The 26,883-nt window shown below is 53.1% G+C and overlaps 2 protein-coding genes across 3 annotated transcripts; both read left to right on the forward strand.

Annotated features, from left to right (window-relative positions):
* Window positions 1-4,954: 4,954 nt before the first annotated feature.
* Window positions 4,955-26,464, forward strand: SCAMP4 (secretory carrier membrane protein 4). Of its 2 annotated transcripts, none has more exons than XM_024569129.3 (7): window positions 4,955-5,068; window positions 11,834-11,881; window positions 14,736-14,864; window positions 15,181-15,337; window positions 16,377-16,478; window positions 22,527-22,644; window positions 24,452-26,464. In XM_024569129.3, exons 2-7 carry the CDS (start codon window positions 11,875-11,877, stop codon window positions 24,629-24,631), a joined length of 693 nt encoding a protein of 230 aa, XP_024424897.2. In that variant the 5' UTR covers window positions 4,955-5,068; window positions 11,834-11,874; the 3' UTR covers window positions 24,632-26,464. The 2 variants fall into 2 exon arrangements, with proteins under 2 accessions (XP_024424897.2, XP_045058425.2); XM_045202490.2 differs by lacking the exon at window positions 4,955-5,068 and adding an exon at window positions 10,583-10,706.
* ADAT3 (adenosine deaminase tRNA specific 3) lies at window positions 4,982-10,342 on the forward strand. The gene is made up of 2 exons (XM_024569125.4): window positions 4,982-5,068; window positions 9,261-10,342. The coding sequence occupies exon 2, from the start codon at window positions 9,278-9,280 to the stop codon at window positions 10,340-10,342; it is 1,065 nt and encodes a 354-aa protein (XP_024424893.2). The 5' UTR covers window positions 4,982-5,068; window positions 9,261-9,277.
* Window positions 26,465-26,883: the final 419 nt, after the last annotated feature.

Raw genomic sequence — 26,883 nt, forward strand, 5'->3', positions numbered from 1 at the left:
CACTCTAAAGACTGTCTTCTAATGCGGTCACACCCTGAGGTCCTAACAGTTAGGGCTTCAGTGTATGACTTGTGGAGGACCCAACCCAGTCCATAACAGGTGTTTATACTTTCAGGAGCTGATTGGCTGGGTCATAGAATACACATGAGTTTAGCTTTAGTGGAAACTGCCAAAAGGTTTCTCAAGCGGCTGAGCTCTCTGTCTTCATCTCCTCCATGTGCCCCAATGCTCCCCAAAACTTACCCTGTGGTACCTTCCTGTTTTGCATATGCCCAGCCAGGGCCTGCCTCAGCACCTTTGCATGGGCTGTTCTCTGTGCCTGGAACACTCTTCCCTCAGAAAACCTCTCATCACTCAGGGCTCAGGGAAAGTGTCACCTCTGCGGAGATGTCTTCCTTGACCACTCCTTTTACCATAGCCACTCTGTCACCATGCATTCCACTGGAAATGATCTCATCTTCATTTTATTTTACTTGGTGCATAGTAAGCATGCAATAATGATCATCTCCTCAACATCCAGGCCTTCAGGGCAACGCGAACCAGAACCATGGTGCATGGTGCTTCATCCCCACCAGAGGCTGTGCGTGAAAAGATAGGTAATAACGAGCGTTGGGGAGGATGTAGAGACATGGAAACCCTCACATGAGGTAAGGGGAGTGTAAGGGGCAGCTTCTTTTGGAAACGGTGTAGCATCTCCTCAAAAGGTTAAACACAGAGTCACCATCTGGTCCAACAAGACCCTGGCCGAAGGTCCCACGCTGTGGTTAGCATATGTTTGGCTCTAGGACAGGATTTCTCTCCCTTGGCACTATTGACACTCAGGGTGGATGATTCGTGGTTGTGGGGCCATCCTGGGAACTGTGGAGGATTGAGCCGCATCCTTGGACCCCATCCACTCAATGCCAGGAGCACCCCCAGTCACGATGACCACAGATGTCCCCAAACATTGTAAATGTGGGGGAACAAAGTCACTGCTACCCCCAGGGCCTGGTCCTCAAACTTGAGCATGCACTGGAATCTCCTGAGGGCCAGATCAAGCCCCGAGTTTCTGATTCAGTAAGTTTGGGGTGAGGCCCAAGAACTTGCATTTCTAAAGAACCCCAGGTGTTGCTGGAGCCCGCTTGGAGCCCCACTGCTGATGCACCGCCCCTGCCACGCAGGACCTGCAGCCTGGCTCTGGTCTCTCTGACTCTGAGGGGACAGGGGCAGTGGCTATGGTTGTTTTAGGAAGCACTCAGCAAAAGCTGCCTATCCCGCCCGAAGCTGAGAATTTGTCCATTCCGCCTTTTGCCGGTAGGTGGCAGCAGTGACTGCTTAATATTTGGAGGGTCCAGAAGGAAAGGTGGCAGGTCTGGGGAGCGAGGGATGCCTGGGCAATTAATTCTATTTGTCTTCCCCAAATAATAACAACAATAATAATAACAACTACATTGTCTGTTCACATGCACTGGGCGCTCACTCTGGGCCAGGCAGTGGGGATCCACAGTGAACAAAATTTCTAGCCCTCGTAGAGCAGACATACTAGATAAATATCACCAAGTAATAATAAGTAGTGGGCATACAATAAAATAGTGGGCCAGGAGAGAACAGGACTACTGGAGATGGGGGCTTCCCTCACACCTCAGTCCCACCTGGCCAGTGGCCAGGGCTGTATGGAGAATTTGTTGTGAAACTGTGTGCCTGGTGGGGTGCACGTCTAGCCCCCTAACCCGTGAAGGCTGTGGCACTTACACTGTCCTATATACTTGTTGTAAGGATTAAATGAAATGATGTAAAGTGTTTAGAACCGAAATCATGTCTGGTTCCAAATAAGCACTCAGTAAATATTAACCATTATTAATTAGTAATAATGACTATTATTGACATTAATAATGACATTATTACATTATATCATTACATCATTAGTGTCCGCCTCTCTGGGAAAGCAGAGAACCAGCTTGGTTGTTATGTTCAAACTAGAAGTTAAAGGGCTGTGAGCAAAGAGGTTGGAGGGGTTTTTATTTTATTTTATTTATTTTTAGAGAGAAGAAGGGAATGAGAAAGAGGGAAACACAAATGTGTGGTAGCCTCTCAGGCACACCTCACTGGGGACCTGGCCTGCAACCCAGACATGTGCTCTGACTGGGAATTGAACCAGCAACTCTGTGGTTCTCAGGCCTGCGCTCAATCCACTGAGCCACACTAGCCAGGGCAAGAGGCTGGGTTTTAAAATTTGGCGTCACTTGAGTTTGCTTTTTGGTAACTGATGTTTTCAGGCCAAGGGAAGTGACTAGTAGTTGGTGGCTGGTGAATTCTGTGTGTGTGTGTGTGTGTGATGGGGTCCTGGAGCCCTCTTAGAATCTGGGCAGGTAGGCAGAAATTCATTTGTCAAGAGATCTGCTGGGGGCAGCACAGTGTTCTATAACCTCCAGGAAACAGGAGATGGCACTTTCCTGTCCTTTTTAAGGTCCAGCAGGCTTTGATTGGCCTTGCTGGGCATTTAAAGGAACCTCACCCTTTTCTGGAAGGAGTTTGGCCTGAAGATCACCACATAAGCCTCCACAGAAGTGGGAAACACCTGAGGTCCACATGACTGCCCCTTGCAACCTCAGCAAATCAACGGGATGATAAACTGGGTAAACACAGGCCACACAACTTGGGAGGAATGTGTAGCTCAGGGAGGTTTGTAGGGAAGCCTCTCACCTTCCACGGACTCATTTCTTGACAGCCTTGCAGACGTGGACAAGCTTATGGCCACCCAGCCGGTCAGCACCTGACCCAGGCTTCTGACTGACTCCAGGGCACTTTCTGCTGCCATTAAGCTACAGTTGGGGAACCAATTCCACGTTTTTTTTCAACCTTTCGGCGTTGGAACAAACTTGTTGCCATGAGTTTTGAGGGTCATGTGATATGTGAAAGGTGCTGGATGATGAACCTCAAAACAAAAAGGAAAAAAGGGAAAGTTGAAGCTCGTGGTCTACAAAGGACTGAAATCATGACTCAAATTAGCTTAAGTCAAAAAAGAAAAAAATGACCCCCACATACAGAAAAGCTCAAAGGCAACCTGATTCAGGCATGGCTGGATCCAGGTTCTTCAACAACGTTGTCAAAGCATGGACTGCTTTTTCTCTCTGGGATCTGCTGTCTTCTGTTTTGGTTTCATTCACAGACAATTTCCACTGCTGGGTGGCAAAAATGATTCCCGGTAGCTCCAGGCTTACACCCTACTCTGCTTGTATTTCAAAGCCCCAGGGGTGATTTTCATTGGTCTCACTCGAGTCACATGTCTATTTCTGAACCAGTCACTGTGGCCAGGGGGAGGAAAATGTTCTGATCGATGGGGCTGAGTTGGCCATGGGGTCCTGGTACTTGAACTGAGAATGCGGGAGGGACAATCTCCCACAAAAAAACTGGGATGCCAGGTCCAGAAGGGTAGCTGGGTGCTGAAGTGGGCAGAATGCAGATGCCACCTGTAGCAGGGTTTCCACTTTTAGGGGATGCCAATCCATTTCCTTTTCCACCCAATCTGAGTCCTGGGAACATAAACTCAGGTGGTTCCCTCACCTCTTCCTGATCAGGGACCAATGCTGAATAATATTCCACTGTGTGATGAACCAGACTTTGAGTATTCACTCACCTGTTGAGGAATATTTAAGTTTTTCAATCCTTTGGCTATTGCAGATAATGTTGCTGTGAATATGGGTGTACAAATACCTATGAGTGCTTGCTTTCAATTCTCTTGTGTACACACTGTACTTTGTATGGAACTGCTGGGCCACAGAGTAATTGTGTTTAACTGTTTGAAGAACCACCAAACTGTTTGTAAAGGCAGCTGCACAGTTTCACATCCCTACCTGTATGTCTTTTTGCATTTTGAGAAATTAAAAACTGGCAGAAAATTACATTGATGAGGTCCGTTTGGGGAGGGGGGGTAATTCATTTTTTATATGCAGAAAATTCAGGCATTTAAAAAGCGATTTTATTTATTTATTTTTAGAGAGAGGAGAAAGGAGAGACAAAGAGAGAGAGAGAAACATCAATGTGAGAGAGAAACATTGTACCTTCCCCGACCAGGGACCAGTCAAATGCCCTGACTGGGGAATCCAACCGGCAACCCTTTGCTTTGTGGGTCAATGCCCAATCAACGGAGCCACACCTGTCAGGGCTAGGCATTGTTTTTAATGACATGCCAATCAGAGGTCACGGTCAATTTTTTTTTTTTTGACTAACCAGCAAACAGGGGTCCTTTTAGACCTGAATTTTTCTCTTTCCTTAGCAATAGGGTTAAGTCAGTGTTTTCCAGCCTCTGCATTGTGGGCATTTGGGGCCGATTCTGTTTGTGGCGAGCGTTCTGTGTACTGTACGGTGTTGAATGGCATCCCTGGCATCCAGGTTTTGATGCCATTTGATGCCAGGTGCACCTCCCAGTCACGACAACCACAAATGTCTCCGGACACATCACCCAGTGCCCCTTTGGGGTGGGGTGGCACAACTGCGCCTGGTTGAAAAATCACTGGTTTAAACCTGTTTAACTAGAATCAATAACTGGATTCGCTCATAAAATGAGCATGGCTTGTCCAGGAGAGTCAAGAGGTCCCCTTCGCCCAAAATACAGACGGGAAAACTGAGGCCAGGAGTTTACCAAAGACCCAGACCAGAATTGGAAGCTGATTCCATCCAGTGGGGCAGCTCCAGCAGAACTACGTGGCTACAGCAAACCGGGCTCGGTGAGTGACTGCAGCGGGTGTCGTGTGCTCCTCTGACTCAGTGTCCTACTCTGCTGATTTCCCAAAAGGCCAACTTTTCCCCGCCCGCTTGGGTCTCGAACCCACAACTCAGGGCACGCCTGCGCTCCTGCGGATCGCAGGACTAGGGGCCACGGACGAAATAGGTGCGGGACCCGGCGAGCCGAGGTGGCCACAGGCGGCCCTGTGGGGATTGTAGTCCCGACCCCGCCTCCCCCTGGCGCCGACCCCGCCCCTGGAACTACGCTCCCGTCGTGCTCCGCGGTGCCAGGCAGAGGCTGAGTGAGCGGGCGGGTTGGTTGCTAAGCCTTGGGGAAGCGCAACGCTCACGCCTTTCTCCTCAGGTAAGCGCGCCTCCGAGTCTCGGGCTCTCGTGTTCCAGGCTTCCGGGGAGGGAGGGCTGGGGAGGCCACGTGGGTCTCGGCTTCGGGTGGCGCTGGCCCTGCAGGGGCGACAGGGCAGCCAGGCCCGGCTCGCACGCGCCTTGGGCAGCCCGGGGAGCGTCGTGTGTGCGCGTGCGCGCGCGCGTGGGCCGGGCTCCGAGACCTGACTCCCTGCGCCCATCACCCTTCTGCGCGTGCGTGCGCCCCTGAGGCAAGGCCTTGAGACCCCGTGCGTCCAGTGGCCTCGGGCGCGCCCTGCCCTCGGGTCATCGGGACCAGCCCCCTGCTTCCGGGCTGGTTGACCATCTTCCTCCTGGCCTTGGGCAGAGGTCCGTAATCTTTCCTGTGTCCTGAATATCGAGGATTCTCTTTCTGGTACTTTCGGGAAGTGGGAGTCTTCAAGGTTCTTTCTAAAAAAAATCCTCACCCAAGGGTATGTTTATTGATTTGAGAGAGAAACATAAATGTGAGAAAAAAACTTAAGCGTGTCCCCGCCCACCCATAGGTGCCCCAACGGGGATGGAACCTACAACTTAAGTATGTGCCCTGACCTGGGATCGAACCTGTATCTTTTGGTCTATGGAGGATGTTTCAACCAAGCCACCTGGCCAGGGCTCAAGGCTTTTTCTGATCTCAGTCTGAATAAGGGGGTCTCTCCCACACCCCACAAGCCCAGGATTCTCAGATTTTCGTGCACAGAAGGCCCACTTGTAAGGTGCCACATCCAGGAAATGAACATTCAGGATACCCAGTTGAGTTCGAATTCCACAAACAATGAATACCTTCTCTCTCTCTCTTTTTTTTTTTAGTATAAATATGTCCCAAAGATTGCATGGGGCACAGTTACACTAAAACATTCTCCCTCGTTTAAATTCCAATCTGGAATTGGAATTTAACAGGGTGTCCTGTGTGTTACCTGGCAACCGCATTCCTTTTGGGAGCTTGTTAGAAATACAGATTGTAGAGCCCTGGCTGGTATAGCTCAGTGGATTCAGCATGGGCCTGCGAACCAAAAGGTCGCCTGTTCGATTCCCAGTCAGGGCACATGCCTGGGTTGCCGGCCAGGTCCCCAGCTGGGGGCGCGTGAGGGGCAACCACACATTGATGTTTCTCTCCCTCTTTCTCCTTCCCTTCTACTCTCTAAAAAATAAGTAAATCTTTAAAAAGAAAAGAAATGCAGATTGTGGCCCCCTCCCCTCCCCTTTGTGGGGCCAGGTCCTAGAAAATGCATTTAAAACTGTGGGTGCATCTGAGGCTTCAGCATTGGCTATTCCTTCTGCTCAGGTCTTCCTACCCTGCTTTGCTTGCCTTCCAGGCCCTGCTGTGGGTCACTACCTCTGAAGAGGCGAATTTTCTCACTTTCTGCCCCTGCGTGCCTGCATGGTGGTGATGGATTCCCTCTCACAGAGGGGGAAGCTGCAGTGGGGGTGAGGACAGGGCCAGGTCCAGCCTCTGGCCTTCCTGATCCAAGGACAAAATAAGTCCTGCTTGAGGTTTACAGTGTCGCCTGCAAAACCTGACTCAGCTCACTAAATAAACACCATTTCCAGTGTCCCTCCAGGAGCCAGAGTCCACTCCTGCTGGGACCCCAGGCCCACTGCCCCCTGCCCCGCCCACAACCTCCCAGAGTGCTGCTGCCCAGTGTCCCCAGGAATTCCAGCACACATCTGTTTTCCAGTTCCATGCCATTGGAGGGCAGTCTTAAGCTGCTGAGAGGACTTGCAGTTGGGGGTCTATCTCTCTGGTCCACCAGATCCTCCAGGGGCTGCCAGGGCGGTTGAGCCTCTGGCCCTGGAGAGCCGGTACCCAGGGCAGAGGCACCGCCACCATAAATGTAACTAGGTCATCTGAGGAGGCTCTGGCTGCCCCCTGGAGACCAGAGCACTGGGGTTTTTAGAAGGCAGCTGAAGGTGCAGGCAGAGGAGACGGGCACACCCAGGGAAGGGACTGAGCTAGGCAGGACCACAGAGACTGGGGGGGGGTGGGTCGGGTCGGTCACGGGGGCAGTCAGGGCACCTGGAGCTTGGGACTTTGAGGACGGAAAGAGGAACCGCAGAGCAGCAGCTGCCTCCCACCGTGCTTCAATCCCTGGATGTGTTTAAGCAAAAATGTTTGTGCATGTTCAGTTCACATGTGGATGGCGCTCCCTGTGGGGCTTTTGGGGTTGCGGGCTTGGGTGGGTCACCCTCTGTGGAACCTGTTTATTTCTCATCTGTGCAGTGGGCTCAGGACCCCTGTCTTGCAGAGGAACTCAAAATGCAGTCAGTGAGCTGGTGAGCACCAGCCACATGCCCGGGTCAAGGCCCTCCACCTCAGGGAGCCTGGTCTTGTCCTATAGAAAGGGAGCAGTCCCAGGTTCTCCCTGCCAGGTTGCTGGGAGGGGTAGAGGGGCTCACTCATGGAGGTGTAAGGACACGTGGTATTACGGAAGGCAGCTGTCCTCCGAGGCCGGCCTTGTTTGGGGTCTGCTGGCCTACTGACTGCCAGATGTCCTTCCCCTCCCCATTTTCTTTCACAGCAGCTGTACGGAGATGCAGTTCACACTTGAAGTGTATGTCTTAGTGGTTTTTAGTATAGTCACAGGGTTGTGGAAATGTCATCACTATCTAACTCCAGAACATTCTGTCCCCATTAGCAGTCACCCCACCCCTCTTTCCCAGTCCCTGTCAACCACTAACCCACTTTCTGCCTCTATGATGTGCTTGTTCTGGACATGGCACATACATGGAATCACACACACTGTGTGGCTTTTGGGTCTGGCTTCTCTCACTGAGCACCATGTGTTCAGGGTCCTTCTGTGCTGTGGTGTCAGTGCCTCACCCCTTTTCATGGCTGAGTAGTACTCCAGTGTGCGCGTGGACCACATTGCATTTATCCATTGTCTGTTGATGGCCACAGATTTCCACCTTTTGGCTGTTGTGAATCCTGCTACTGTGAACATGCGTGTACAGGTTTCTGTGTGGATGTGGGCTTTCCATTTTTCTTGGCACATACGTAGGAATGGAGGGGAGTAGCTAGGTCAAATGGTGACCATCCTGTGGTATTTATCCGTTCCCCTTAGAAGTTGGCCAAGCCAGACGTGTCCCAAAGGCAGCCTCCTTTATTTGTCTCTTGTTTTGCTCAGACAGAGGTTGAACTCGGAGGAACAAGTAAAGCTGTGTCTGTCTTTTTCTTGCAGATAGAGTTTTCACGGCCCAGGGCAGGCCATGTGGGGTGTGGGGTCCTGGGCATGGTGTGTACTGGAAGCATATTTAAAGTTGGCACTGTGGACTCTTCTGTGGGCCCCACCCAGCACAGGCATTATGGACAAATGAGGGGCACCCTTCACACGTTCCACTTCTCATGGCTGCCATTGGCATCCTGGTTCGCTCTGTTTGTCAAACTTGTATTGTGAGCTTAGGATACATTGTGGGGGGTGAGGACCTCACGTGCCCTGTGAAGGGCCTGGCTGATAAATAAGCGGGGGCCCCTGGGGCCAAGGAGTACACTGCAGGGCACATCACGAGCAGGAAAGCCCACAGTTGTAAAATGATTTCAGTATTTTCTCTCCACAGGGGAGAGGCAGGGGGGGAGCCGGTCCACTCCAAGTACCTGGCTGGGCAGTGAGTTCTGGGCAGGCAGTGGCACCTGAGCTACTCTGGAATCTAGCTGAGATTATCTGTGGTTTATCTCTAATGTTCTCCAAGGCAGCTCTGACCAATAGGAATAGAATGTGAGACACATGTATAAAGTCAAGTTTTTTAGAAGCCACGCTTTTAGAAAGTGCAAAGTAACGGTTCCAGTTAATTTTAATAATGTGTTGAAGTTAACCTAAAACAGGAAGTGTTATCATTTCAACATGTAGTTGATAAAAAAAAAAAAGTAATGACATAGTTTACGTCCTTCCTTTCACATTAAGTCTCTGAGGTTCAGTGTACATTTTCGCTCACTGCACATCTCAAATAATAAGGGGAAAAAGTCAATGGCGGGTTAAGCTCTGCAGACCGAGAGCTGGTAGGACTAAGTGAGAGCATGGCCACTGATGCATTTCACTGAGGCTGGAGCTCTTGGACGAGCCCTCAGATTTGGCACACTCCTGGGACGGACTCCTCGGCTCACCCAGGCCTCCTGTGGCTGACAGATGATGCTCTGCTCCGGTCTCTGTCTCCCACAGTCGAAGCCCTGCCAAGGATGGACTCCCTGGGTGCCACGGAGCAGTTTGAGGACAAGAAGGCCGGGAGCCCACATCCAGAGCCTGCTCTGTGGCAAGCCCTTCCTGTCCTGTCGGAGCAGCAGTCCAGGGATGTGGAGCTGGTGCTGGCCTATGCCGCACCCATCCTCGACAAGCGCCAGACCTCGCGACTCCTCAAGGAAGTGTCAGCCGTCCATCCGCTGCCCGCCCAGCCTCACCTCAAAAGGGTCCGGCCAAGCCGTGATGCCAGCCGTCCACACACGCTGGAGATACTGCTGTGCTTGGCGGGGCCGGCTGCAGGCACACGATCTCTGGCTGAGCTCCTCCCGTGGCCAGCAGTGGATCCCTGTGGCCTGGGGCAGCCCTTCCTGGTGCCCGTGCCCGCCTGGCCGCCCCTGACTAGGGGCCAGTTTGAGGAGGCGCGAGCCCACTGGCCCACATCCTTCCATGAGGACAAGCACGTGACCCGTGCCCTGGCTGGGCGACTTTTCTCAGCACAGGAACAGGCTGAAATGCAGGGCCACATGGAGCGGGCTGTGCGGGTGGCACAGCAGGCAGCCGCCAGGGGCCTAAGGGCTGTGGGGGCTGTGGTGGTGGACCCAGCCTCAGGACGGGTGCTGGCCACAGGCCATGACTGCAGCAGCGCAGCCAGCCCCCTGCTGCATGCCACCATGGTGTGCATTGACTTGGTGGCCCAGGGCCAGGGTCAAGGCACCTATGACCTCAGGCCTCACCCCGCCTGCTCATTCGCCCCAGCTGTCGGCCCTCTGGGTGTCCAGACCATCTCTGTGCGCAAGATGGATGAAGGCGTGGACGTGGAGGAGGACGGCCTCCCCTACGTGTGCACTGGCTACGACCTCTACATTACCCGGGAGCCCTGTGCCATGTGTGCCATGGCCCTGGTGCACTCCCGTGTCCAGCGTGTCTTCTACGGGGCGCCCTCACCCGACGGCGCCCTGGGCACCCGTTTCCGCATCCATGCACGGCCTGACCTCAACCACCGTTTCCAAGTGTTCCACGGCGTACTGGAAGCCCAGTGCTGCCGGCTGGACCCCGACACGTAGGCGCCGTGCTTGCTGGCTGCAGACTGTCCTCAGCTCTGCCAGCCTCAGCTTCCCCTCAGACCCACGTGGGCCTTGGCTCCCTCATTGTCATCCAGGAGCTGCGATCCTGTTTGTGGATTTCAGGGACACGCCCCCCCAGCCCTGGAGCCCGTGCCCACACCATTTCCACCAGTGTGTGGGCAGCATTTCTGCTAGACCAAGGTTTTCTCTGGGCTGGAGCTTAACGGGGGTCTACTCAGACCTTGTTGCTGGGCACTCGGGCCTCCTTTCTTCGTCCGCCTTCGCTCTGAGCCCACAGGTCCATTGGGGATGTGTCCCCTTTGTCTAAAGTCCAGCCCATGAAAATAAACAACCCCCAAACCAGGTTGGTGTCTGTTGACATTTGTGGGGCTGCTTCCATGGAGGGCCTTGGTGTGCACGGGAGAGGGCAGCTTCTGAACCCACTGTGAGCAGAGCCTTGCTCTAGTCCTGGCTCTGGAAGGGTGTGACTGGCTAGGGTGTGTCTGGACTCAGTTGATGGAAAGGCTCCTTTGGGGTTGTCATTTCCCATCCTTCTCAGGTGGCCAGAGGAGTCCCCAAAGACTGATTGCCACAGAGCAGCCAGCACTAGAACCAACTTGTGTGGGACTCCCAGCAGGCTGCTTGTCCATCCAGCAGCCATGCAGTATCTGACCACAAAGGCACTGCAGGGATTCCAGAATATCCCTGTCCCAAGTCGACCCTTAGGCCCCTGGAGATGCTCCCAAGGTGTGGGGACAGGGCAGGCAGGGGCCTCTACCTGGGAGCCAGTGCACTGGACAGATATGGGTGGGGCGTGAGCCTGCTTGCCCTGGTTGGCAGGGAGAGCCAGCCAGGGCAGGACAAAGGGTCTCAGTGAGAACATCAGTTAGCTGAGGGATGGGCCCTGGGCAACTCAGCATCACTGGAACCTTTTTGCCTGGGCTATGGGTGAGAAACATTCCCGGTGCCTAGCCCCAAGTACAACTCCTGGCCTCCCTTGGTTCAGAGTGTCCCCTGGACCTCCACTTGGGTTGCATTGGGGCCCTTGGCTCTGCAAGACTCCTAGTGGTGGAAACTATGGACCAGAGAGTTTGTGTGAACCTGGTCTTGGTGATTTGGAAGTGGGGCCTTGCAGTTGTAATGAGGCACTCAGAGCTATCCGTGGATAAAGGGTGAGGGAGGATGAGGTGGCAGTAGGGCAGTGCAGGTGGTCACCAGGTTCCCAGGAATGGCCTGGCTTCAGGATGGCCTGTGGATGGCAGGGGGCTGCAACCTGACCTCCCGCCATTGCAGATGCTGACCAGGGGGCTCTGAGGTAAGGTGATGGCTAGGGTCTCACGTTAGGGGTAGCCTTTCATGTAAGAGCCCACACCCCCCCGTGAATAGCCTGGAGGTTAGGACTCTATTCACTGCAGCCACATGGGCTGCAGCTGGTGTTGGGGTCACCTGACAGCCACAGGGTCCCCCTGACTGTTGCTGTTTCCCCTCCAGGTGGCTGCAGGCTTCAGCCTTACCGGGTCATCACAGCAGAAATGTCAGGTGAGTCTTTCCTGGAGACCCCGGGGGCTTCTGTGTCTGTTCCTCTGGGAAGTGTCCCCAGGTGGCCAGACCCATTATGACCACTGCAGGCACCCACCTCACATTCCTCCTTCCACAGTGGCTGTCAGAGTCACCTCCTAGCACTGAGCAGATGACAGGGAGGCGCCCGGTTTCCACATGAGCTGTTAGCCAGCGTTCGGCCCAGCCAGGCCTTCTGCCGGGAGTCGTTTTGTTGTTGACACCACGGGTGGACCCCAAGGTTTGGTCACCTGGGTTCATGCCTATACACGTAAGGCGACACCCTCATTTCCTCTTGGAGGCTGTGGTGAGCCCCCAGGGTAGCCTGCCTTGTCCTGCTTGGAAATGCATACAAGTGAAGTTAGTTGGACCATGGTTAGCCCACTGGTGGCAGATCTGGGATTTGAACCCAGACGCATGGGTTCCAAGTCATTGCAGAATGTCTCACCAAGAAAACAAGGTTTCAGGGGCCTCAAGATCCAGCTGGTGGTTTTCTGCCTCCTTCCTGTCATTGTGTGTGCTGGTGGGACTGACTGCTGGAATCATCACCCTGTTCTTCCTGTGGGGGCTGGACATCAGTCAGGGAAGGAGGGGGTGCCGGGGGCCGAGGGAGTGAAAAGACTTGGGGCTAGGCGGCTGGGTGGGGACTGTTGTTGGGGTCTGGGTTACCTGGCCGCAGGGCTCGGTCAGGGACCATGAGTGGGGTTTGAGACCAGCATGTAGTTGGCTGTATCCATGCTGGGGAGATTCCTCAGGGCTGGCTCACTAGGGGGGCGGAAAGCTGGAAGCCCTGCCTCTTATGGTCTCCTAGAGATACCCAGCAAGCAAGCTCAGGGCTCTGCAGGCTTACTCTGTTGTTGGGTTGGCCAAAAAGTTCATTTAGTTTTTTCCATACAAGGTGCTTAGTTGTCTTTTTCATTAGAAAGAATTGTGTTAGATTGTATTGTGACAGCTGTCATATCAGCATGCACTTTTTAAAAAACTTACCAAATTGGTGAATTTTTGTTTAGCCATTTTAATGTTGAAGATGGAATAAAATGCATTTTCAGTGTATTATGTTTTATTATTTCAAGAAAGGTAAAAATTCAACTGAAATGGAAAAAAAGACCTGTGCAATGGATGGAGAAGGTCCCGTGACTGATGGAACGTGTCAAAAGTGGTTTGTGAGGTTTCTTGATATATTGACATTTTGGCCAGATAATTATTCACTGTGGGGCTACCTTATGCATTGGAAGACATTTAGCAGCACCCCTGGCCTCGACCCACTAGAAGCCAGAAGTGAGAGATAGTTGACTTACTCAAAATATCCACATCAATAAAGTTATTGGTGAAAATGAAAAATGTATCTTTTATTTTACGGAAAAAACTAAACAGACTTTTTGGCCAACCCAATACTTGGTAAATAAATGGCTGAGGCTTTTCAGTGGCCCACAAGATGTGGCTGCCCCACCTTCTCCTTCCTCCAGCTCCTGATTTTGCTGCTCTTAGACAGGAAGGAACTCACCCCAGGGCCTTTGCACTGACAGCATCCTCTCCCAGAATCCACCTGGCTCCCTTCTTCACCTCCTCAAGTCTTTGTGCAAATGCCACCCTTTAGTGAGGCCCACCCTGACCCTGCTTTTAAGTCACAGCTAACTGACATTCCTAACCTTGTCCCTGGTGGCCCCCACCTGCTCTGGTGGTTCCTCTTTACAGCACTCAGCACGTCTCAGCACACTGCACAGTTACCCATCTGTCACGGCGGTTGTTGGCCCCCCTGTTGAGGTGGAGCCCAAGGACAGGACTCCATGTGTGTTGTCCTTCACCACCCTGGCAGGTGCGCAGAAGCGTGCCCTGTGGCGGTGGGGATGAGCAGAAGCTCACTGAGAGGCAGCAGGGCAGCGCAGACCTCACCCTGCCCCTGGTCAGATCATGTCCCTAAAGAGACACGTTCACGTCCTGACCTCTAGTCCTGGCGAAAGTGACCTCATTTGGAAATAGGGTCTTTGCAGGTGTATTTGCAGGTGAACTCAATGGGATCACGCTGGAGTAAGGTGGCCCTAGTGCTATGACAGTTGTCCTTACAAGAAAAGGGAAATTTGGACACCAACACACAGAGGCCATGTGGCCATGGAGGCAGACATGGGTGATGTGGCCATAAGCCAAAAAGCCCCCAGAAACTGGAAGAGGCAGGAAGGACCCTTCCCTGGAGCCTTGGGGGAGAGCATGGCCATGAGATGCCTTGATTCCAGACCTCTGGCCTCCATATTATAAGAGGATAAATCTGTTCTTTTAAATCTCCAGTGTGTGGCTGTTTGTTACAGATGCTTATAAATTCCAAGTCCCAGAACCTTCCCTGGAGACACAGGTATTAACAGCATCCAGTCCTGCCTATGAATCTGTGAGTTTCCTGTGGTGGCTCCAAGAAATCACTGCAAATGTAGTGACTTAAACAGGATTTTTCAGGAGTCCAACACAGGCCTCATGGGGCCAAACCCAGCTGTGGGCAGGGCTGGTTGTTCCTGAGGCTCCAGGGAGAACCATTCCAGCCTTTTCCAGGTTCTAGAAGCACCACCTTCCTGGTTCATGGCCTCTTTATCTTCGCAGCCCGGAGTGCAGCCTCTTCCAGCTCTGACTCTGACTCTTTCCTTCCTCTTAAGAGGACCCTGCAAGGATGCCGAGCCCCATTGAGGACCTCAGGGTCATCCCCATGCTAGGGGCTTTGACTTCAGCCCATTTGCAAAGTCGCTCTGCCATGTGAGGCAACATGTGTACAGGTCCCAGGACCAACATGGGGACATACGTACCTCACTTTCCCCAGCCTGGTTTAGTCCCATGGTGCTCTGTGTCCCCATAGAAAAGGAGAACAACTTCCCGCCACTGCCCAAGTTCATTCCTCTGAAGCCTTGTTTCTACCAGAACTTCTCCGACGAGATTCCCATAGAGCATCAGGTTCTAGTGAAGAGGATCTACCAGCTGTGGCTCTGTGAGTGGTGGGATGGCTGCAGGGTGTGGGCGGCTCCCTGACCACTGCAGAGACCCAGGCCATGAAGCTGCCCTGTCCTTGGCCTGGGAGAGTCTGGGGTTTTGCAGTAAATGTCCTTTCTGTTACAACCCTGTCCCAGAGGAGGCATGGTGTGGTGGACGGAGCAGATAGGGCCGGCCAGCTGGGCAGGAACCTCTGTCCCTGAGACTTCTCTGGCCCTCGATCTTTGTGCAGTGGGGCAGGGGGTCCCGGTGCCTGTGGTGCTTGTGCGCTAAACCCTAAGCCTCGGTTCAGCCTCCTTGCCTCCCCTCCCCAGTCTACTGTGCCACACTAGGGGTCAACTTCGTCGCCTGCCTGGCCTGGTGGATTGGTGGCGGCTCAGGAGCCAACTTCGGCCTGGCCCTGGTCTGGCTGCTGGTCTTCTCTCCCTGTAGCTACGTGTGCTGGTTTCGGCCTGCCTACAAGGCCTTCCGGTAAGTGGGGCCCTGGCTGTGCCCTTGTGGGGCCTTGGGGTATCTGTGCTGGCAGTGGGCTCAAAACTGAGTAGCCAGGATGCCCCCAACCACGTGTGCCCATCTCCATGCCGATTCCTGCACATGGAACCTGCACCTGCTCTGTACCTGTCACCCTAGCCCAGGTGCTAATATTCCTCCTCCTCTCGTCCAGTTTGAATGGCAGCTCGTATCGGGGCCTGCACACTGTTACCCAGTTACCCACAGATGCCTGTTGTTATGTCTTTTAATAACTCACATTCCACACAACTCACCTAACATTTAAGCATTTTTAGAGTTCTCACAAGGTTGTATAACTATCACCTCCAATTCCAGAACATTCTCACTACCCCAGAAGCAGCCCCGTTCCCCTTAGCAGTCACCCCCTTCTACTCCCCAGCTCCTGGCACCCACAAAACGAATCTACTTCCTGTGTCTGTGGATGTGCCTGTTCTGGACATGTCACATACATGGAACCACATGCTGTGAGGCCTTTTGTGTCTGGCATCTCTCACTGAGCTTCATGTGTCCAAGGTCCATCCGTGTTGTAGCGAGTGTCAGTGCTTCACTCCTTTTCGTGGCTGAGTGATGTTCCAGTGTGTTTATGGACACATCGTGTCTGTCTGTTCACCGGCTGACGGACACTTAGGTTGTGTCTGCCTTTGGCCTTTGTGAATCCTGCTGCTGTGAACATTTGCCCCCAGCCAACTGAGATGTGTCCTATGTTTACCCCTACGTGGTCCCTGAATCCCATCCTTAGGAGGCAGGAAAGGCCTTAGACTCCTTGCCAGTAAGGAACCCCTCAGTGCCGTATCTTCTCAAGAGGGAAAGTGTGTAGGCCCCTCCTGCTCAGAGCTTGGTGTGAGCGTGTGTGCAGTAATTTGTGCATGTGGGCGCAGTTGTTGGTACTTGAAAAGCAGGGAACATTTCATCTTTTGCTGTCCCTGCCTCACATCCTCCTCTGGGTTGTTGTCACTGAGAGGCTGGGGCAGCTATAATGGTTGTTCCTCTCCCTTTCCAGGGCCGACAGTTCCTTCAATTTCATGGCATTTTTCTTTATCTTCGGAGCCCAGTTTGTCCTGACCGTTATCCAGGCTGTTGGCTTTTCAGGATGGGGCGCCTGGTAAGTCAGTGAACGTGGCCACTGTGATGCATGTTAACACGTGAGAGAGCGCGTGTGTCAGTCCATGAAGGCTGAGTGTGGTAACAGACCCCAGCTTCTGACGGCTTCCTGCTCTCGCGAATGCTTCAAGGAGGTGGTGGGCTGTGGGGCAGGATGTCTGCTTCAGCCCGGCCCCCAGTGCCTGTGTGCAGAGGCTCCGCCCTTGCCGTGCTGTGAGTGCGTGGTCACCAGCCACGCTGGGCACGGGGGAGACGTGGAGCGTGGGCCAGCAGTGTGTCCTGGGAGGAAGAGTTCAGAGAACAGCCACCTGTGACTCCACCATCTAGAGAGATCTGGTCTTCTGTTTGCTTACTTTTAGGGTATCATACAACATTTTTGTGGCTGCTGTAACAAATTACTCCCAACTTAGTGACTTATAATGAAACAAACTTCTCATTTCCAGTTCTAGGGAGTTCACCACAGATCTCATGGGGCTAAACCCAGGTGTGGGCGGGGGCTGGTCCTTCTGGAGTCTCCAGGGGAGAATCCTTTCCTCTAGAGGCACCACACCTCTGGCTGGTGGCCCCTTCCTCTGCCTTCACAGCCAGCAGTGCGGCCTCTCTCATCTCTCTGACTGTCCTTTCTGCCTCCCTCTTGTGAGGACACCGTGATGACACAGAGCCCCTAGGGAATCCATGGTCATCCCCATTTCAGGGCCTTAACCACACCTGCGAAGTCCCTTTACCACCTAAGGTGACACGTCCACAGTTCCCAGGACCAGGACGTGGGCACCATCGGGGCTGTTACACAGGTGGCGTCTTCAGCATCAGTGTTGGGCAGGAGGCATCTGGGGTGGCTCTCTACACGCGTACTGCCTGGGACTGTCTTCCTGAGCTTGGTCTCTTGATTGATGTTTCTTCAAACATCAGGAGCTCTTTCTGTCTGTGCAGTTATAGCTCCCAATTCCAGGACTTTTTTGTGTCACGTCCTTGAGTCTCGCCCTACTTTTTCTGGTGTTTTCTGGGTCTTGTTTTGGGGTGCCTTGTGGCCATCATTTCCATGGCTTTCCTTCCTGTAACTTCCTTGTGTCCCCTGGGAGAGCCACTGCGGCCCATCCCCCTCAGCAGTGCGAAGTCGCGCAGTCTCATTTGTTTCTTGAGGCTCATGCGGGTTTACACAGCCTCTTCGTCCTGCTCTGCTCAGTTCCTTCCTTCCTCTCCATTTCCTGCTGTGTCTGCTGCCCCCCTCTGTACGGAGTCTTGAAATCATCTGCTTTTACCTGAGGTCATTTCCAGAACACATGTCCCTACATCTTCCTGGTGTTGCTCCTTCCCACTCTGCGTGGACCCTGAATAACAGCTGTCTTCTTGGCTGATGCCCTCCCTTATCTGGGTTTGGAGGGCGGGGTGAGATACTGTGTCGGGGTCCCCTGGACCACTCTAGGTACAGGGATTTGTGATGAGGACCCCAGGACTCAGCAGACAGTTGTCCTCTTACCTATGGTTTATACAGAGACAGGACAGCAAAATGAGCCAAGGGAAAAGGTGTGGGGGCCAGTCGGGGTGGGGGGATCAGGTGCAAGCTTCCAGAACCCTCTCCCAGTAGGGTGCCCCAAAAAGAGATGTGACAGCAGGCAGAAGCTGTGATACCCAGGGTTCTTATTGGGATTGGTCATGTGGACCCTTCTCTGCCTGACAGGTACAAGATCCTAGATTCCAGGAGGGGAGCAGGTGCTCAGCGTGGAGCACGTGTTCACGCAGATATTTTAGAGCCAGGAAGCTGCCCCTGTCAGGGAGGGTGCTGGGAGCCCCCAGAGTCCAGGTCCCAGATGTCTGCCTATCATCCTGTCTTCCACTATGGTTAGGGACAGTCACCATTTTCCTCTAGGACTGAGCAGGGCCAGGGGCGGGGGATGGGGAGGGATAAGTGCCAACCATCTGGGGACCTCAGGGAAGGGACAAAGTGTTTTTCTCTAATGTGAGATTAAGAAGAGGAAGTGAGTTTTGATAACGATGGTGGTGCTTATGCAGGTGGGGTCTGAGCACCTCTGTGTGTTGACTCTTCTGCCCTGCCTCTGAAAGGGGTGTCACAGCTCCCATTCTGCAGAAGGAGAGACTGAGGCCCAGGATGGGAAGGGGTGGTGGGAGGCTGGTATCTGAGGCCCCATCACTTCCTTTGAGTGTATGGCCAGCAGACCTTCCTTGCTACCAATGTTCCAGCACTCAGACCTCTGGGTTCTGGAGAGGGGGCCTGGAGGACACTGTGCTTGGCCTTCTCTAGGCCTGGCGCCAGGAGTGCTATAGGCATGGAGCTGGGACCCCCAAGGTTCTGCCACTCCAGAGACCTGTACTCACTCCCTACCAGGTCTCGCCCTCCCTGTCCTCCTGGCTCTGGGTGGCCGGCAGTCCCAAAGCTCACCACCTGGGGACGTGAGGACCTCAGCCTCCCATGGGGACTTCCTGGTGGGGTGGGAGCAAGGATGAGTAGGGACAGTTTCCTGAGGAGACTTCCAGCTCATCCCCAAGCAGAAGGGATGCTCTCAGGAGTGCCGCTGTCTGTTACCCGCTCCAGCCAGTCCTGTGTGGTGCAGACCTCTCACTCCCCCCACACTCGTGGTCTGCTCTGCGAACACACTCCTGCGAATCTATGAAAGAGAAGGGTGCTTTAGAATATGTTAACATATTATACATACATATGATCATGCCTCCATCTCACACCTAAGACTCCCACAGTTCCTTAAACTCAGGTGCTCAGAAGTGTATATACTATTTCTTGTTCCTTTTTTTTTAAAAAAGATTTAATTATTTATTTTCAGTGAGAGGGAAAGAAACATAAATGTGTGGTTGCCTCTTGCATGGCCTCCACTGGGGACCTGGCCTGTAACCCAGGCATGTGCCCTGATTGGAAATTGAACCGGCGACCCTTTGGGTTGCAGACTGGCACTCAATCCACTGAGCCACACCAGCCGGGGACTGTTCCTTTCCAAATAGCCATTTAGTCCTGGCTGGTGAGGCTCAGTGGATTGAGTGCCAGTCTGCAACCCAAAGGGTCGCCGGTTCAATTCCCAATCAGGGCACATGCCTGGGTTGCCCACCAGCTCCCCAGTAGGGGGTGCATGAGAGGCAAGCACACATTGGTGTTTTTCTTTCTCTTTCTTCCTTCCTCCCCCTGTATCTAAAAAATAAGCAAATAAAACCGAAAAAAAATAAATAGCCTTTTAACCTTGGCTACTCTGAGGTTAACAGAGCATGCAGAGACAGGACAGAATGCTGCCTTCCCGCTGTCGCCCTGACACCTTTGCCTCCACCCAGACTACAGACTCCATTTGCATTTCTGCAGCATTTCCAGGAGAGCCCTTCTTCCCTTCAGGAACCCTGGTACATTTACTTCGCTGTCACTTTGGCAGTGTGCTCACATCAGGCCCAGGCGAGCGGTGCCCGTTTCCGTGGGTTGGTGTCTCTGGCTCTCCCTGATCTGCAGGCACTACCACCCCGTGCAGTGTCCCACCCACCGCTGGGGTTTGTAGAGTAATACCTTTATTGAGATACATCCACAGGCCAAAAATCTACCCTTTTGGTGGATAAATCAGCGTTGTTAGTGCATCCACGGGGTTGTGCAGTCATGACCTCACACCTATTTCCAGAATGTTTTATCACCCCCTGGTCCCATCAGCAGTCACCCCATCCCTTCTCCCAGCCCCTAACAACCATTAATGTAGTTTCCCTCCCTGAGGATTTGCCCGTTCTGGACATTTCACATAAATGGAGTCACGCCCTGACCGGTGTGGCTCAGTCAGTTGGGCATCGTCCCGCAAAGGAAAAGGTCGCCAGTTTGATTTGTGGTCAGGACACATGCCTGGGTTGCCCGTTTGGGTACCAGTCAGGGCGCATGAGAGAGGCAACTAATCGATGTTACTCTCTCTTTCTCCCTCCCTTTCCCAATCTCTAAAATAAATAAGTAAATAAATTCTTTTTTAAAAAGTGGAATCACACACCTTTTGAGTCTGGCGTCTCTCACTGAGCACCATGTGTTCAAGGCTCACCCACGCTGTAGTGAGTGTCGGCGCTTCGCTCCTCCTCACAGCCGAGTGATGCTCCATGTGTGGATGGACCACACTGTTTGTCCATCAACTGATGGGCACTTGGGTTGTTTTTACTTTTTTGTTATTGTTCCTAGTGCTGCTGTGAAATTTGTGCGTTTTTATGTGGATAGGTGTTTTTGTTTCTCTCAAATATCCAGGAATGGCATTTCTGAGTGACATGGGGAACTGTTTTACTTTTAACCTTCTGAGGAGCTGCCAGGGTCTCCCACAGATTTTGCAGGCTGCGTCCGCTGCCATCCTTTCTCATGTTCCATCTCCCTCTTCCTGGTTCTGGCCCCTCCAGCCCCTGGCTGAGTGGCTCTGGGGGAGCACCTGGCGCCCCCGCCCTGTCCCTGCCCTCTGTGCCCAGGCTGCTCTCCACCCTCCTGTTTCTCATTTGCTGTGTGTCTTGGCCTCTGGATACAACTGGGGTGCAGCAGGCTCACTCATCTGTTTGTAGATGATTGAGGCCAGTTTGTCACCAGCTCTTCTGCGTGATGTCATTCTGGGTTGTAAATGGGCTTGTTCTTAGGGAAGCTGGCAGTTGCCAGCTCATTCCTGGGTGAGTCTAGGAGGTGGTGCCTCAGAGCAGGCTCCCCTTCCACACTCCCAACTGTTCACCCTCCCCAGAAACCACGATCCTTGGACTGGAGCCCCCACTTGCCCAGCCCCTTGTTCTAGGGCCCATCAGATCTGGGAGATCCCCGGCAAATACAATGCCTCCTACCCTTCCAGGAGCCTGAGAGTGCTGCCCCCTCCCTACCCAGGAGTGTCCAGCCACCCTACCTGGCCCAGCCCAGTTGCCTGTCCATTTCACCCAGCACCTACCTAGCCTTCCATTGCCTGGTTTTGCTCACACCCCTCAAAAGTGCATACAAGTGTGTATAGAATGTTCCTCCTTCATTCACAGAGTGGGAGCAAGTACTGTGTTCACATGTGCCTGTAATATACATATGTGCACACATGTATGTCTTCATAAACAATCTCTAGAAGGATACATAGCAGGTGGATCACGTTGGTTCCCTGTGGGCTGGGGAGGGGGTTTGACAGGAGAGAGACTGTTTATTGTGTATTCAGTTTCCAAAACCTTGAACCATATGGTTTTATTAGTTGTTAAGAAAAAAATGTTCTCAGAAATACTGTTTCTTGTCTCCACCTCCAAGAGGCAAGCATGAATAAACAGATGGATGTTATTCTTTTCTTTTTTTTTAAAGATTTTATTTATTCATTTTTAGAGGGGAAGGAAGGGAGAAATAGAGGGAGAGAAACATCGATGTGTGAGAGAAACAGATTGGTTGCCTCTTGCACGCACCCAGCTGGAGACCTGGCCCACAACCCAGGCATGTGCCTGGCTGGGAATCGAACCAGTGACCCTTCGGATCACAAGCTGGCACTCAATCCACTGAGTCACACCAGCCAGGGCAGATGGACGTCATTCTTTACATGGGCCAGGGATGTGCTTTTTTCATAGGACCTTCCTGTGCCAACTGAGCTTCAGCTTCCTTTCTTGCCTCTTACTTTTCTACCATCTCCTTAGTATTCTGTTGAGTGGTTATAGCATAATTTATGTTCTTCTTGTTCCCAGCCAGTGGATATGTAGGATCTTCCCAGCTTTTCATTACTCCAAAAGATTGCTGTAGCATTGATTCTTGGCAGTAGAATAGTTGGGGCAACTAAATCATTTTACTGATAATGCCCCATTGACCTCCAAAAAGGGTAAACACTACCACTAACAGAGTGCTATTTGTGTCTCCATTTTCTCGAACATGTGACATCTGCTTGTGTGATGGTAGGGAATGATACTTATTCTGACTCGCACATCTTTATTGGTGGGTTTGGGCATCATTTCACGAGTTTATTGGACCCTCAGTAGTCCTCGTGAGAATTGCCTTTATCTTGTTAGTTTGTCAGAGCTCTTTACATATGGAGGGTAGTGGTCCCTTGCCTGGCATACACGCTAGCACCACCTTCTCTCTCTCCCCTTGCAGTGGCTGGTTGGCAGCGATTGGGTTCTTCCAGACCAGCGTTGGGGCTGCCGTGATCATGTTGCTCCCAGCCATCATGTTCACAATGTCAGCCGCCATGATGGCCATTGTGATCATGAAGGTAAGTCCTGAGTGCTGAAACGTCCGGCTTCTTCCCACACGTCCCCTTACCTGGCCCCAGGGACTTGCCCTGTTCCTGTTTCAGGAGCAACACACTGAATGTCCAGGAAGTGGCGTGATCTGCATCAGCAAGGACGTCCCTCTCAGGGGCTGGACCCTTACCTGCTCAGGCCAAGGCCCAGCCTGTCTCGTCCAAGGTCTTCCAAGGAGGAATGACCTGGGGAAATGGCACAGTATGGGGTAATGATGACTACATCTCCCTTTATGGGTGCCCCCAGCACACACCGGTCACAAAGGTCTGTCCATGCTGGCTACATGTTGCCATTTGTAGTTAAATTCAAATTAAGTAAAATTAAATAAAATATCCAGTGTGCCCAGCTCATCCCCTGTGCTCAGTGGCCACATGGGGCTGCGGCTTCACATTGACTATTGGCAGCATCACGGGAAACTCCCCTGGACTGCACCGCTTCTGGAACGTGGGGCTTCCAGCAAGAAGCGTTTGCACTCTAGTCCTGCAGGCACCGGCCACTACAGGGTTGTCCCGGAACCACGCGAAAGTTGATGGGCGACGACAAGGTTGATGGTGTGTCCACCCCAGCCCTCCCGGAGGTGGCCATCTCTGCTGCATGCACAGGGGTGCTACTCAGGGAGGTTGGCTGTGTGCTGGGCTGCAGGATTGCCACAATTTTTAGAGCTGGGTGTGGAGTCCCTCCCAGCCTCCTTGCCACATCGTTCTAGCTGTTCTCAGGTGCTTTGAAGCTGGGCTGTTTAGTTGGTGCACTTGGTTGTCAGCGAGGACAAAGGAGTGCCTGTCTTCCTCATTTGGCATCCCAATGTCCTTTCGGCTATAGGACAGTCTGAAGGGAAACGTCAGCACAAACCATGAGCGTACTTAGAGATACCACAGGTGATTGTTGGTGAGATTCCAGAGCGAAATCCATAGGGAAGCTGAGGTCGTGCCCACCAGGAACTTTTGCTCAGCAGCACACATGTAACAAATATGGGAGAGAGCAGCTGGGAAAAATTCCTGCACAATGAGAGACAGAAAGGGTTTATGGGCGCAAAACAGACTGAGTTCTCCCCAAAGATACAGGTGACTCCCTTTGTCAGGGCCCCAGGGCCACCCGAGGTTTGGGAATTTGCTGGGAAGAGATTTGCATAGAAGAAGAAAGATACATTCCTGTGGAAAACGACAAAACCACTTATTTTCACTAGTAATCAAGAGCCTCATGTTAAAACAAAGTGCCATTTTCTTGGTTATTGAATTGCCAGGATTTCTAGAAAGAGAACAGCCAGGTGTTCCCAGTGGTGCAGCCGGGGACAGGGTGGCACAGCCTTTCTGGATGGTGGGGAGTCAGTGGTGCAGCCCCAGGGGTCCCTGCAAGGACGTCACCATAGCACCCAGCGATGGCTGGGTGCAGGGTTAGGGCCTGACACTCCCATGTCAGGAAGGCATCAAGTGATTATCACAAGTTTCTTGTGGGTTTCTCCATGTAAAGCCATTGCCTGCAAGTACCCTGCGAGAGACAAGCCCCAAATCCATGACAGGACAAGCCTCTCTCCATGACAGATGAGCTGTGGGCCTCACAGGACAACAGAGGTCGGCACCAAGAGGCACCAGGGCGCTGTGGCTCAGGGCTTGGTTTTCTGAGTTCCTGACCTTGGATTCTGTGTGTTTTCTAGCATTTCCACAAAGACTATTCTGTGGCCTTTGTAATCCTCTAAGAAAAGCTTGACCTTAAACATGAGTGGCCTCCCCGGCATTCACATAATTGCTGATCTCTGTCCTCTGCTACCACCCTCTGCAGGTGCATAGGATATATCGGGGAACCGGTGGAAGCTTCCAGAAGGCACAGACAGAGTGGAGCACGGGCAATTGGCGGAACCCACCATCTCGGGAGGCCCAGTTCAACAACTTCTCGGGGAACAGCCTGCCTGAGTACCCTACTGTGCCCACCTATCCAGCCAGTGGCAGCCAGTGGCCTTAGAGGGCGCTGACTGGCCCTGCCATCCACCTGCCATTGCCATCCTTCCTGCTCCTTCCCATCCACTCCTGGCAGCCATGCTGGGGCTGGTGAGGCCCTGGGCATCTGTTCCCTGCCTTTCCCAGGTGGCAGGTAGGCCCCCCCCTCAGCCAGGACAGCAGCAGGGGTTGGTGGCCACCAGGAGCCCCCTCTATTGGGATGGTGGCCCCAGAAGCCCTCGGGGACCCATGCTCATACTCGTCTCACGTCTAAGAGTGGGGCTCCTGGTGGCACTGCCCAGAAGAGGCCAGCTGTCCCGTTGGGCAGAGGGACACTCCTCTTGTCCTGAAGACGTTTGGTCACGTAATGTCTACTGCCACAGCCATACCCTCTCCACTTGGGATCTCAGAGGGCTGACCCTGGGCTTCCCCGGGAAGTTGGAAGCAGGCTGGCTGCCCTCCATCCCAGGGCTGGTGATGCTAAGAAGGGCTCCACGAATCCCCCTACCCCCATTTAGGACCATCACCCTCACCCAGTGCTCGGGAACGGGGGGACCTTCTCAGTACCAGGTTCCCTTCCATGCTGGTGATGTAGACACTTCATGTACAGCTGGGTCCTCGACATTTTTATCCTCTCAAGTTCTCCGTTCATTTGTAACTGGGGGCTCATGGGATAAACTGTCGTTCACCACCTCAGTGCCAGGATCTCAGCGTCTCCCTCTCCATCTGTCCCAGTTGCTTGCCTCCAGCCTTCCTGCGCACGGTCGCCGTCCCACCAGAGATGCTTTTCCCCCATAATGGGCGTTAAAACCCCAAATCCTGGGCTGCTTGTACCCATGCCAGGAACCTGGGCAGGATGTCCATCTAGGTCTGGAACCTGGGACGGAACCCTTTGAGGGAAGGTACCGGCTTCTCCCCACACCATGCAAACAGGAAAACAGGTGCATCTCAGAGTGCGGATGGCCTTGAGGTCACTGTCGCACAGGGGCCTGAGTGCTGGGCCGGCCACCACTTAGGCTGTGATCCGTACCGCCATTCTGGATATGTGGAAGCAGGCGTCACTTCTCAGGAGAAGAGCGTTTTAGGAAGGAACAGGCTGTGACGAATCTCTGTGCCTTACTGAGGAGCCAACACCGTCACTTTTCTCCCCCAGATTCTTCCAGCTCTGAGGTGGAGGAGCCAGATGGCCTGTGGCCATTGCCACACCTTTGTGAACAGACCGGCTGAGGGATATGTCCTGATGGCCTCTCAGCCCATTGGCCAGGCTTCCAGTGCTGTTGTCCCTCAGCCCCTGACTGCCTGTCCCTTGGGGCAGGGCCAGGGACCCATCCCTGTCACACCATGCTCCGCTGGGCTGTCAGTCTCCAGAAGCTCTGGTGTGGGTGGAACGTGTTCTCACACACACTCACTTGCTTTCGTTTCTTCTGCCGAATGCCACATGGTGTCCGTGGGTGGCCAGGGTCTCTTGAGGAAGCACTCAGTCCTGACTGTTGGGGTGGTCCCCCAGCTGTGGTTTCTTTTGGGATCGTGACCACCTCAGTGGACAGGCTGGCCTTGAGGCAGGCGAGGAGGACTTCCAAGGGCTTCTCTGTACTCCTGAACAGAGAACGTGAGCCTCGGTTTCCCAGGTTCTAGGTAACATCCCCAAGCCAGCTTCCTGCCTGGACGAGGGTCCACTCTGTGCTATGGACTGGACCTCATCTTGGCTGTTAGTGGTACAGCTGGTTAACCTGGTGCAGGATGAACAGACATGAGCACCCTTCACCCCCACCCCACTGTACATGGCGCCTTTGTTATATACGTTGTAGTAGTTTTTGTTACTTGAAGATATTCTGGAAATACATCTTTCTGCAGCAGACCTAGCCTCCTGGGGGCTGTGTGTGGTTTGTGTGGTGTGTGTGCGTGCCCCTGTGTGTGCCCGTGCGTGGTTTTACCCCACCTGGGCCCTCCTCCTGTCGAGCACCTCGGCTCCTGTGGCCTCCGGCAGAGTGACACCAGGACCAGCCCGTGCACCTGCTCCTGGGTTTGTTGGTGGGCGGCCCCTGCCCGCAGCAGGTACCAAACCTCCCTGCGCACCCCACGCACCTTCGCACTCACGTGGTGTCCACACCCTGCTGCAGTGTGGTTTCCTTCAGGTTTTTCTTTTAAATCAACTTGTTTCTTCACGTTCAACAGTTTTCATTTGAAAAAGGAAATTCACAGAAAATGACAATCCAGTTTGTTTTCCAAAGAGTGAGGTCTGAGAAAACCTCAGGGTATTTATTGTTTGTCAGCTCC

Source organism: Desmodus rotundus, chromosome 9 (genome assembly GCF_022682495.2).
Source record: "Desmodus rotundus isolate HL8 chromosome 9, HLdesRot8A.1, whole genome shotgun sequence".
Taxonomy (NCBI): Eukaryota; Metazoa; Chordata; class Mammalia; order Chiroptera; family Phyllostomidae; genus Desmodus; species Desmodus rotundus.